General features: G+C 38.9%; 1 protein-coding gene across 1 annotated transcript; it reads right to left on the bottom strand.

Moving 5' to 3' along the window:
- Positions 1 to 208: 208 nt before the first annotated feature.
- On the bottom strand, positions 209 to 10,481 carry LOC306871837 (myosin heavy chain, fast skeletal muscle-like; the record flags this gene model as incomplete). Its single annotated transcript, XM_079420020.1, has 39 exons — positions 209 to 324; positions 468 to 599; positions 725 to 820; positions 892 to 996; positions 1,094 to 1,264; positions 1,352 to 1,477; positions 1,563 to 1,766; positions 1,887 to 2,195; positions 2,306 to 2,430; positions 2,538 to 2,703; positions 2,812 to 2,995; positions 3,077 to 3,273; positions 3,357 to 3,475; positions 3,635 to 3,761; positions 3,838 to 4,227; positions 4,297 to 4,387; positions 4,463 to 4,608; positions 4,696 to 4,872; positions 4,990 to 5,232; positions 5,322 to 5,577; positions 5,671 to 5,807; positions 5,911 to 6,034; positions 6,121 to 6,238; positions 6,345 to 6,432; positions 6,547 to 6,617; positions 6,740 to 7,040; positions 7,125 to 7,295; positions 7,380 to 7,529; positions 7,651 to 7,769; positions 7,921 to 8,059; positions 8,146 to 8,249; positions 8,357 to 8,455; positions 8,548 to 8,611; positions 8,737 to 8,829; positions 8,922 to 9,033; positions 9,213 to 9,240; positions 9,798 to 9,954; positions 10,039 to 10,182; positions 10,275 to 10,481. 39 exons carry the CDS (start codon positions 10,479 to 10,481, stop codon positions 310 to 312), a joined length of 5,805 nt encoding a protein of 1,934 aa, XP_079276146.1. The 3' UTR covers positions 209 to 309.
- Positions 10,482 to 13,042: the final 2,561 nt, after the last annotated feature.

Genomic DNA, 13,042 nt, shown 5'->3' with positions numbered 1-13,042 from the left:
AAGTTAAGTAAGTTTAATTTACTTTTAATAAACTTTTTTTGCCTGCATGAGTGGAGGAAACCTTAATGAACAAACTTTTTTACATTATTGACAGCTATTATGTGTATTATGCTGGAATATTTCAGTATTTAAGTGTCATTTTTTTTAAATCAATTCATTAATTTATTTGAGAATAAAATTGCTCTGACGATCACTCCAAAACAAATGTCTAGTTAACACAGATTTATTTCAGAATGAAAATTACATGTAAATCTACTGAACAATCATATTATATGACTTTAGTAGAGGCTCTCATCAGGTTTGGGGGTTTCATTCTTCTTTGATCTGAGAAAAAGAAAATATGACATACAGAAGTCATGTAAATACTCATGTAAGTACATTTTTCAAGCGTAAGCTGAATACTGTATGTTTCTTCTCAGTAAATGCAGGCAAGCATTTACTTTACAGAGTAAAGATTCGCAACCAACCTTTCCAGCATCACGGCTCTTGACTCTGAGCTTGTTGACTTGAGACTCAGCAATGTCAGCACGCTCCTCAGCCTCCTCCAGCTCATGCTGCACCTTCCTCAACTTGGACAAATGAGTGTTGCCTTGCTCCTCCTAAAGAGTAAAATTTTTAGTGTTTGTTAACTAAGCTGTGGAACATCAGTTATACTGTTCCACTACATAAATTACTAATGAATTAATAATCAATGTGTCAAAATGTTCAGATTTATTTAACATACCGCCTCCTCAGCCTGCCTCTTGTAGGCTTTGACCTTCAACTGCAGCTTATCAACCAGATCCTGAAGTCTGTTGATGTTCTTCTTATCCTCCTCAGTCTACAAACAATAAAAAAAAATTCATAGATTTGTATGGATAAACCTATGGATATGGTAGGGAATGATCATACCTGATAAGACAGCTCTTTCACTCTCCTCTCATATTTGCGGACACCCTTAACAGCATCAACTCCACGTCTCTGTTCTGCTTCAACTTCAACCTCAAGCTCACGAACCTTTGATAGCACATAATAAATAAGTGAACTAAGGTTTCAAGATGGTGCTTTAATTTTTGGAATACGTGTAAGCAACATCTTCAAGAGATTTATTTACTCTGCTCTCCAACTTCTGGAGTTGTTTCTTTCCTCCCTTCATGGCCAGATTCTCAGCCTCATCCAGACGGTGCTGCAGGTCCTTCACTGTGACCTCCAGATTCTTCTTCATCCTCTCAAGGTGAGAACTGGTGTCCTGCTCCTTCTTGAGCTCTTCTGCCATCATTGCAGCCTTTTGCATTGATATAGATATATATTAGATTGACATTTTTAAGTACACAAATGTTTTGTGAAACATTTGGCAGCTACGGTTTCTCACATCAGTGATGGCTTTCTTGGCCTTGTCCTCTGCGTTTCTGGCTTCCTGTACAGTGTCGTCAACTTCACTCTGGATCTGAACAAGGTCAGACTCGAGCTTCTTCTTGGTGTTCAGGAGACTTGTGTTCTGCAATATGGAAAGCATCCGTATAAAAATGTTAAACAATGCTCTCAATTTCCTTAACTTCACTGTAAAAACAACATGCCCTAACCTGAGAGTGCAGCAGCCCAACACGCTCACTGATGTCCACCAGCTCTTGTTCAGCCACTTTGCGGCCTCTCTCTGTCTGCTCCAGAGCAGCTCTCAGCTCTTCAATCTCAGCTTGCATCAGAGTGTTTCTGCGCTCCACCATTGCCACCTGCTCCTTCATGTCTTCCTGTCCTATCAGAGCATCATCAAGGTGCAGTTGGGCATCCTGGACATAACAATAGCATTACAGTAAGCTTTTGATGTGCTTTCTGTTTGCCTTTACTTAGCATAGGTTAGATTATACAAACAAATTTATGCACCCCAAAGACAAAGAGATGCCACATACCTTGAGTTGTCCCTGAACGTTCCTGAGCTGTTTCTGGGCCTCAGAAGCTTGGCGATTGGCATGGCTCAGCTGAATCTCCATCTCATTAAGGTCTCCCTCCATCTTCTTCTTGATTCTCAGGGCATCATTCCTGCTCCTGACCTCAGAGTCCAGAGTGCTCTGCATGGATTCAATGACTCTCTGGCTGTTCCTCTTGATCTGCTCCATTTCCTCATCCTTCTCTGCAAGCTTCCTGTCAATCTCACCCTTGACCTGGTTTAGCTCAAGCTGGACACGGAGAATCTTGGATTCCTCATGCTCCAGGGTGCCCTTTGAAAAATAACAAATAAAAAACATTTACATTTCAGATTAAAAATATGCATTAACAACACAATATAATGCTTCTAGCAAGAATTACATCTCAATCTCAGGATACTCACTTCAGCTTCCTCCAGGGCAGTCTGAATCTCAGACTTCTCAGTCTCCACTGTCTTCTTGGCCTTTTCCAGCTCATGGATGCTCTTACCAGTCTCACCTAACTGCTCTGTCAGATCTGAAATCTCCTCTACAAGTTAGAAAGAAAATATTAAATCAACAAATATACTGTGAATCACTACAGATTTAACACTGTAAAACAGATTTAAATAATCAACTTAGTAATGTCATTCTTACGCTGCAGATTCTTGTTTTCTCTCTTGAGGGTCTCCAGCTGATCCATACTCTCCTCATAAGAGTTCTTCATCTTGAACAGCTCAGTGCTGAGTGAACGAGCCTCTTTCTGGGCACCTTCCAGCTCTGCCTGACCTTCCTCATATTTCTGCTTCCATTCTGCCAGGACCTTTGGTGAAGATATTTCAAGGTCAAGTTTATTTAGAACATCTTCAACAAAGCCGATTTTAGCCATAATTTAGGAAGAGAATATCATATAATGATTAATTTTTTTTACCTTGTCAAAGTTCCTCTGCTTCTTGTCAAGATTGGCAGCCAAAGAATTGGCTCTCTCCACATCAATCATGAGGTCCTCCACCTCACCCTGGAGTCTCTGTTTGGTCTTCTCCAGAGATGCACATTTGGAATTTACAGCCTCAATTTGTTCCTCTGCCTCCTGCAAGCGCTGAGCCAGCTTCTTCCTACAATGAATTTGTAAAGTTTTAACACAAAAGGCTTTTTCCATATGAACAAATAGTAATCAGCTTTTGTGATGTTTATACTTGGCCTCTTCAAGCTCCTCAGTGCGCTGGATGGCATCAGTTTCATATTTGGCTCTCCACTGAGCAACTTCACTGTTGGCCTTTGACATTCCCCGCTGCAGCTCAGCCTTTGCCTCCTGCTCTTCCTCAAACTGCTCACGGAGCAGGTCGCAGTCATGACGGGCTGATTGCACAGCATGAGCCAGTGCGTTCTTAGCCTAGGAGAGAAAGTCACATAATATTAGCTTTATTGCTTAGTAGCATAGTCAAAACTGTGTTTGTTTTGACTATGCTATATTACCTTAACCTCCTCTTCAACATGCCTCTTAAGCTCTTCAGTTTGCTGAGTGAAAGCTTGTTTGCCTCTGGTGAGCTGAGAAACCAAAGCCTCCTTCTCCTCCAGCTGACGACCAAACTCACCTGTGTAAATTTAAACTCACTGTGTCAGATTGTGTTAATGTCTCCAACAGTTAATATCAAAACAAACTATATAAAAGAACATTTTAATGTATGTTTTCTCTAATAAGACTCAATTACTATTGAAGTACTATTAATTTCTTTGTGATTGTTTATGGTTACCATTTTCAGTTTGAAGTCTTGCTCTTTGAGCACTGAGGTCATTTATCTGGCGAATGTTCTCGTCATTCTTAGACTTTATTTCACTAAGTTGGTCCTCGAGGGTGCGGGACATTTTCTCAAGATTGCCCTACAAATACAAGATCATTAGATGTTTGAAAAACTTCAAGACATGTTCTATATTCTTTAGGCATAAAATTCCCAACCTTTGCTTTGGCAACAGTCTCCATGTTGCTGGAGAGATCATCAATCTCCATTTTGTATTCACTCTTCTCTTTCTCAAGCTTCTGCTTGACACGCTGGAGGTTGTCGATTTGCTCTCCCAGCTCGGCCACACTGTCTGCCTGCTTCTTACGGAGGGCAGCAGCTGTAGCTTCATGCTGGAGGGTGGACTCTTCAAGATCACGACGCAGCTTCTGGAATTCAGCTTCACGCTTTTTATTCATCTCAATCTGAGAAGCAGTGGCTCCTCCAGCCTCCTCAAGCCTCTCACTGATCTCCTCAAGTTCCCTGGAGAGATCAGCTCTCTGCTTCTCAACCTTGGCGCGAGCAGCACGCTCAGCCTCAATCTCTTCCTCCAGTTCCTCAATGCGAGCCTACAGTGGCAAGTAGTTAATCAGAATTTTTAGTGATCTGGATTTGATCAAAATCTCTCAATTTCATACCTGAAGCTCCTTGATCTTCTTCTGGAGTTGAGCACCCAGAGTTTGTTCATCTTCAATCTTGCTGAGCAGCTGGCTTGTTTCAAAGTCTTTCCTGTGGGTGTTCAATAATGAGTTTTTTAAACAATAACAAATTAAAAAGTTTTCATTAAAAGATTGTTTTAATTACTTTTTAATTTTCTCCTCAGATTGCTGTTTGTCATTTTCCAGGTCCATGATGGACTCTTGGGCTAATTTCAGGTCTCCTTCAAGCTTTCTCTTGGCTCTCTCCAGGTCCATGCGGAGCTTCTTCTCTTGTTCAAGGGAACCCTCAAGCTATTGGACAGTGATATAGAAAATATTTTCAGGGTAAAAAAGACAGTTAATTTAATTAATTAATGACATGTTTAGTTAGTAACTCACATCATCAACTTGCTGCTCAAGTTTTGTCTTGGATTTGGTCAGGGTGTTGACTTTGTCCTCCTCTGCCTGGAGATCATCCAAGGTCTGCTGATGTGCCTCTTGGAGGGCTTTCTTCTCCTTTGTAAGCTTGGCAACGCTCTCATCCTGAGCTGCCATTTCCTCCGTCAAGTTCTTGACCTGTGTGATTTTTTTTTTTGTTCCAAATGAGTTTTTAAAAAAAAATTTACAATACATATTCTGCATCATCATATAAAACAGAGATGAATCTAATCTTAAACCAACATAATCTCCAACCTTATTCTCAGTGGCATGTTTCTCCTTTTCCACTTTAGCCAAGGTGAGCTCCAGGTCATCGATGTCTTTCTTCAGCTCAGAGCACTCATCCTCCAGTTTCCTCTTCTTGGCTGTCAGTTCAGCATTGATCTCTTCCTCATCCTCCAGTCTTTCAGTTGTCTCTTTGAGTTTAGCTTCAAGCTGAATTTTGCTCTTGATCAGACCCTCACACCTCTCCTCAGCATCTGAGAGATTCTCAGATTCCTGTTTAGAAAATATATCACTATCACTGGAAACCATACTGTTAATTTTAATGGAGCCAAAATTCAGTTAATTCAATTTGGCAAACTCACAGATGCTGCTTGCAGCTGCAGATCATTTTTCTCTTGCAGCAGTGCCACCATCTTCTCTTCAAGCTCCTTCTTTTTGGCTTCAGCCTTGGCAAGATTTTCTTTGCATTTTGTATAATCCTCTTTCATGTTTGACAACTCCTTCTCAGTCTCAGCACTCTTCAGCAGAGGCTTAATCTTGTAGTAAACCTTCATCCATGGCCAGTGTTTGACATTCATGAATGAGCGAATGTTGTATTGGATAGTGTAAATGGACTCCCTAAGAATAATTAATTATTAAATGCCATAATTATCATTATTTACCATTCACACTGGTATTATTGATATTATATTTATTCATGACATTCCTCACCTCCTCTCCATCATCTTCACAAACTCCCTCCTCATCAAGTAACCGCGGCAAAGAGCCTGAGTCATTGTTACCAGAGAAGCCAGTTTCTCATCACGCATCTCCTCAAGAGTACCCAGAAGACCAGCTTTGAAGAACACCTGAATTCACAACAAATCAAAAGATATTGATTTAAACAGAATGAGCATAAACAATAGATCATGATTATTCAATGTTTTAATTGCTGTAAAGTAGAATATGAACCTTTGTGTGTCCAAATTTGTACTGCTCGTGATCAACGTCAATGGATCCCAGGAGTTTCTCAGAAGCCTTCTTGTTGTCAATAAACTGTCCCTCTGGGATTACACCGGCATTCAGCACCTTGTATCTGTTGAAGATCAATCAAAATGCTTCATATCCTCTAATTAAAAGCCTCATACAGAAAATGGTGTTTTTTCATGTGGTCCCATTTACCTCTGCTTGAAGTCACCATAGAGGATTCTGCTGGGGAAGCCCTTTCTGCAGATTCTGATGCCCTCCAGCACACCGTTACACCTCAGCTGGTGGATAACCAGGAAGTTCTCCATGAGACCTATAAAGAACAGTTTAGATTATCAGCTTGGTAAATTGACATCATCATTATTATATATATTACTTTTGTTAATGTCAAAATATCTGTAAGCCCTTTATAACTTTACCTGGAGTCTTGGACTCATTGGGAATCAGGCAACGCACAAAGTGAGGGTGAGTGCTCCTCAAGTTGGTCATGAGCTTGCCCAAGTTCTCCTGTTTAATCATGAATTGTTACAGCTTTCTTAGTCACATTCTCTCAGTTGTTTATATATATATTTCTCTGACTTAGAGTCAAGCAAGCTGAAACAAACAAACACAAAGACATACTCTAAACTGAGAAGATACAGTCTGCATGGAACCACCCTTCTTCTTGCCTGCCTTCTTGCCACCACCGGTCTCTAAGTAAATGAAAAGACAAAGGAAGACACATTGTAATAACCAGAAGAAAGTGCAACATTAAATCAATGTTTGGTTAATTAAATTAACACGATTTAATTAACATTTCAGGTTTTGTCATTACCCTCAACAACAGGTGGGTAGAGAGTAGCTAGCAGTTTGACAGAAGACTTCTGGTAAAGCTGCAGAACAGACTCATTCAGTGGATCCTTGTTCTTGTCCAACCAGCCAGTAATGTTGTAGTCCACAGTTCCAGCGTAGTGGACCAGAGAGAAGTGGGCCTCAGCTTTGCCTTTGGCAGGCTTTGGCTTCTCGAAAGCATTGGACTTGCCAAGATGCTGATCATACAGCTTGTTCTTGAAGGTAGTGTCTGAAGCCTTGGGGAACATGCACTCCTCTTCAAGGATGGAGAAGATACCCATGGGCTGTTTATAAAATAATACTTATTATTAAAAATGTATACTTTTGAAAACGGAAAATGGAAATTAAGTTCATAAACCAGTAAAAACCTTCTCAATGAGCTCAATGCAAGCAGCCAAGTCCATGCCGAAGTCAATGAACGCCCAAACAATGCCCTCCTTCTTGTACTCCTCTTGTTCCAGCACAAACATGGTGTGGTTGAAAAACTGTTGCAGTTTCTCGTTAGTGAAGTTGATGCACAGCTGCTCCATGCTGTTGTACTGGAGAAAGGAACAGGACCATTTACTGACTGCTGAATGTAACTCAATTTGCCATAAAGAGAGATAAACATAAAAGATTCTTACATCAAAGATCTCAAAGCCAGCAATATCCAGCACACCGATGTAGAAATTTCTTTGTTGTTTTGTGTCCAACATCTGGTTGATACGAATGACCATCCACAAGAACATCCTCTCATAGATAGATTTGGACAAGGCGCTAACAGAGTTGTAAACCTGTAAGTAGAATAGAGGGGATATTTTATTAAAGACTTTTTGATTTTGCAATAATAAGTCAGATTCAATCATGATTTTCAGGCTGAACACAAGGAATTGCTGGAAATATGTTACTACATACCTGTGGCACAGTCTGACCTTTGGTCACAAACTCATTTCCGACCTTGACTCTGGGGTAGCACAAAGCCTTCAGCATATCAGCAGAGTTCAAACCCAGAAGGTAGGCAATTTTGTCAGCATCTGCAATTTAAAAGGGTACAAAACATCCATACATTTCTTGCCTTGAAAACATTTAGTTTTTCCTTCATGAAAATAGAAAGAATCAGTGCTTTTGATTCTCTCAATCAAAACACTGCATGTGATCACACATATTAGTACTACTTAGTCTCACCCTCTGTGCCATCAGGCTCAGCCTGCTCCTCACGCTGCTTCTGCTTGAACTTCACGTTTCCATGATGGAGCACTGCTCCAGTGAACTTGTAGATGCCCATCTTCTCCTCAGAAGTGAAGCCCAGAATGTCAATAGCAGTCTGGAAATTACAGAGAAGAATGAACTCTATGATCAGCCATATTTATATAGAATGCATTAATAAAAAAAAAAACAGCATTGACTCACATCAGTAGCAACCAGCTCCTCTTTATCATCAATGCTTGCCACTGTGATCTGACCCATACTGCACGTGGGGAAGTCATAGGGGTTGGTGGTGATGAGCGTCATTTCTGTAAAATGCACATAAGAGCATTTATGAAAGAGTATTATCTGGTATTATCTGAGTATTTACAATATTATCTGGCATCAAAACATAGAATCAAATATGTGCACCTACCAACCAGCTCAGGCTTATGGTTGGTCATCATCTGGTAAAAGATGTGGTAGCCTCTCTCATCTGAAAGCTGGAACGTGACTCTAGACTTCTCCAGCAGATCTGTTGAGAGAATGTACTTGAGTCACAATCATCTGAAGAGTGACAAAGACAAATGTAGGATGCATAAATTAAATTAAATCATGTTCACCTACATGTCTCAATGTCAGCACTGGCCAGTTTTCCTGTGTTGCCAAAGTGAATTCTGATGAATTTACCCTTTTTTAAACAAAACAAGACGACACATGAATAATAGTAATGATAATAGTTTTATAGTAATATGTGTGTGGAAAAATCCAACACAACTAATGAAATGTACTGTAAATAAAAAGTGGTGAACTTACAAAACGAGAGGAGTTGTCATTTCTCACAGTCTTGGCATTGCCATAAGCCTCAAGCAGAGGGTTGGCAGCAATGATCTGATCCTCAAGAGAGCCCTGCATTGGTTGAAGGGTATATTATTGTTATTATTATTATTATTATTATTATTATTACCCAAGTAAACATATATTTTTACATAGTCTCATACCTGAATTTTGCCGGCAGTCTGCTCTTTCTTCTTGTCACCATGAACTGCAACTGTGGCAAAGTACTGGATGACACGTTTAGTGTTCACAGTCTTTCCAGCACCGGATTCTCCACTGGTTTATTAAAGATGAGAAGACAAACATTGATCAAATATATACACTTTTCAGAAGACAGAAGTATACAGTATATTTATATTCTATTTTGTATACTGTATCTCCATATATTTATATTTGCCATATCTCTACCTTATACTTACATCTGTTGCCATAGTCAATGAATTGAAAATACTTACGTAATCAGGACAGACTGGTTTTCTCTATCTGTTGATTACAATGTGTACAATTTCTGTCAGGACCACTATCGTCAATGATAGACACTTAGCATACAGTTTGGCTTGGCGTTATAGTTCTGTTCTGGGCAAAAACTCCCTGCCCATCCATGCAGCCTGTCATGAATGAGCAGGGAGAGCAGCAATAATAATAACCCCCAAAGGGTTAAAAGAACAGAACAAAGCAGAAATCATTAATGTACTTAATTACATTTAGTGTAACATAACTCAAGTGTAGGGAGTCTGATTCAACAGGAATGTCAGAAGCCAAGTCCTGACTGTGGTGAAAGGATGAGTTGGGGATGGAGGAGGGTAATTTGCTCCTGAGCAAGCAAGCTGCTGAATAATACTGAATAGCGCTTATGTAGGATTATCGTAATAGGTGTCGTATTCCTATAGGTAGATGTGATCAGCTGAGAGTCAGCTGATGCAAGCTTGACTCACGTGACCTGCCAGAACTAACGCTAACGCTTAAATTCAGGTAAATCTTTCTTTTATGTACGGCAACATTTAATTAAAGCAATAGAACTAACTTCCGTAAGGTCTTACCAGTCTGCATGAACTGATAGGCGTTGTCAGAGACAGAAAAGATGTGGGGTGGGGCCTCCATACGCTTTTTGCCTCTGTAGGCAGCCACCACTTCTGAATCATACACTGGGAGCCACTTGTAGGGGTTCACAGTAGCGCAGAACAGCCCAGAGTAGGTCTGAAATGAGCAGAGAAGTGGTCAGATTGCAAAAATACAGACAAAATGAACTTGAACACTATTTCACTTTGCTTTAGAACTTACGTAGATCATCCATGCAGCATAACGCTCTTTGAGGTTATACAGCACAGAGGGTTCATTGAGATGGGTCATCATGGCCATGTCCTCAATCTTGTCATACTTGGGAGGATTCATTGGATGGACGTCTTCCTCTTTAGCAACTACCTCCTATTAATTTGATCCATTAAATATAGCAGAAAATAAATTAAATATACAATACATTTTTGTACTGGTATCTAGTCTAAATGTTGAAAATTCACCTCCTTAGTGTCAAGCACAATAACAGTGACTTTGGCACCGTCTTTGCTCTTGATTGTTCCCTTGACGTACAGCTCTTTAGGATAAGCCACATAGCAGGCAGTCTTGGCATCAAATGGTTTGCTCTGAGCCTCGATTCTCTCTCTCTCAGGCTTACGGAGGTAAATGGCAGCCTTGCCATAAAGGGCCATCTCCGCGTCCGTACTCATGGTGGCGGCTTACTAAAATTTGGAGGAAAAAAATGACTATAGGTGATCAAGTATACAAGTAAAGAATTCACAGAGGGTCTCATGTAGGTCAGGTCTTTATAGATTTACAGAGTATTAAAAAGTGAAGAAGCCTATTAAAATAATAAAAAAGTGGATACACTAGTCTTTAACTGATGGTGTGCCTGCTGCACGAGATTAGATCTGCCGCATAAGATACAATTTGCTGATACAGTTTAATACGTAAAAACAAAATGCATAAACACAAATGAAACATAATTGTTTGTATCTTTTATTTATGTGTACCAATGTGTACATACACTATGTATAAAATGTGTCCCTAGTCCCACTTAAAATCTGCCCTTGGACATGTGTGAAATCTCATTTATCAAAAATAGCAGCACATCTACAATAAGCAGTCTACATGGATTTGACAAAAGACCCGCTTATCAACCAAATTTGTAATGCAGTAACACAATGTATTGCTACCACCTACCTTCCTTCTCCTTGAGACCAGATGAAATTTTCACAGCCCTGCCAGGAAATTCAGTTAAACAAACTATATTTAGACATGTTTAGATGTAAAAGTCAATGTAATATCAATGTTTATTTTCCTTTAAAATAATATCTTAAAGACTTTATCTTCTGTCATATCAACTGGTTTAGCTCACTCAAGTAAGTAACAACATCAAATGCAAAGTACTTCAGCTTCTTACCACAAGTTGAACCTCTTCTAATCTCTGAGACTGGTCATGCTCTCGTCCACACTTATATTGAGGTCAGTTTGCACACTAAGCAGAGGCTATATCTGGACAAGCTTTGGAGTTTTATTTTATGGTAAGAAGCTACATCTATTCTCTGTCATCAATATATATAACAGCCTTTTACACAGTTATAGTTATCACATACATTTGACAACACATTACTTCAAAAAGATGTTCACATTTGGATTAAATTACATGATAGATTTAAATATCATAGTTATCTTTCATAGGAATTATAATATAATAGTTTTACATTTACATATTTTTATATATGTTTACATATTTACATTTATACTCTTTCATTTTAAATGGACTTTCAAGAAAAATAATTTCCTTTCTGCATAGGACTGTGATTGATTTTAATCTTCTTTGGGAAATTATGTAATTATCTATTTGGGAATTATTTTGTTGCAGTTTAAATTGGAATAATATCAAAAATAGAAATGACAACTCATTTTATATAACTCAAGAACAACTAATATAACAGATGTACAAGCCTGTATAAGTAACGATTGACCAATGGTTTCCCAATCTCTGATAAAAAAAATAAAATAAAAATACCATGATAGTTCACTGCCAATGTATTGCAGTGTCTATTAATGTGTCTATTAATACCTAATGAAAACTGATCCTTTATATGATTGGGATGGCTAAACTATATTACTTGACTAGTCCAGGGGAAAGATTCAATGTTTCATTCATTTGCGTTGTCATGAACACTGCAGTGTTTATATTTTATTGCTGTTTACTGCAGTGTTTCTAGACTTTAAATGTAAAGCAGCTTTAAGCTTCATTAGCAGACATTTTTAAAATAAATTTTAAGTCAATGTGAAAACATTATGGGGGGGGGGGGGGTTGCTTACATTGAAAAGATTCACTCTTCTTTGTCTTGGGAAATGAGTAAGAGGCTAAGTAGACCCAAAGTGTGAATTTGTTTATGTAATCTGTGCTTTTTATAGTAAATATATCACATAGTATAAAACAAATCATACACTGCCTATATAGCCAAATCGGATTGTTTATAGTTCATAGTTTATATAAATAATGCATTTATAAACTAAATGAATGAATTCAATCTTACAGTTCCTGCATCACAGTCAGAGGTGTCACTAGTGGGGGAAAACTGAGTACAGTGGGCCCAAAGTTATAAAACAACCCACCCCCCTCCCTCCCCATCAGAGTTTCTACCAACCCCCCAGACTGCACTGACAAGAAGTCTAATGCAATAAACTGTATAAAGAAGACAAGAAGACCTAGCAACTTGCACTGGCAACAGCTCTTGGCTTGTAGTTTGTTGTTCATATTGCTGTAGTCGAGCAATAGTGAATGTTTACATTTATTTAATTAGCAGTCTGGAAATGTTAGCAATTCCGAATACTACATTCAAACCAGATTGGCAAATAAGCTTAGCATAAGTGTAAATGCAGTAGGGAAAATAGACTTTAGGCAGGAAGTGTCTAGATCTCCCTAACAGATAGCTTTGCCCCGATAATATATTGACCTCTTAGATCTCTGGATCATCTGTAGAGGCTTAATCGTATTAACTGGAAGGCTAGTTAACTGAACATTGCAGTAGTCCAGTTTTAAGCTTTACATTATACAGACAGGTATGGTCTGATTTCTGTTTTTACTACTGCAATGTTGCTTGAATTGATTATTCTATTAAATTGCTTGAGGAATTTAGTGTCTCCAAGGATGCAAACTTTATAGCAAAAATGTTGGTAATTACAACCCGCTTTAGATTACAACCCGCAAAGAACTATGTACGTATGCTGAATTTACAGTGTACATTTCTGTAAT

This window comes from Barbus barbus, assembly GCF_936440315.1.
Source record: "Barbus barbus genome assembly, chromosome: 6".
In the NCBI taxonomy this organism is placed as follows: Eukaryota; Metazoa; Chordata; class Actinopteri; order Cypriniformes; family Cyprinidae; genus Barbus; species Barbus barbus.
Note: the sequence above shows the minus strand (reverse complement) of the source record. Positions and strands in the feature narration are given on the sequence as shown.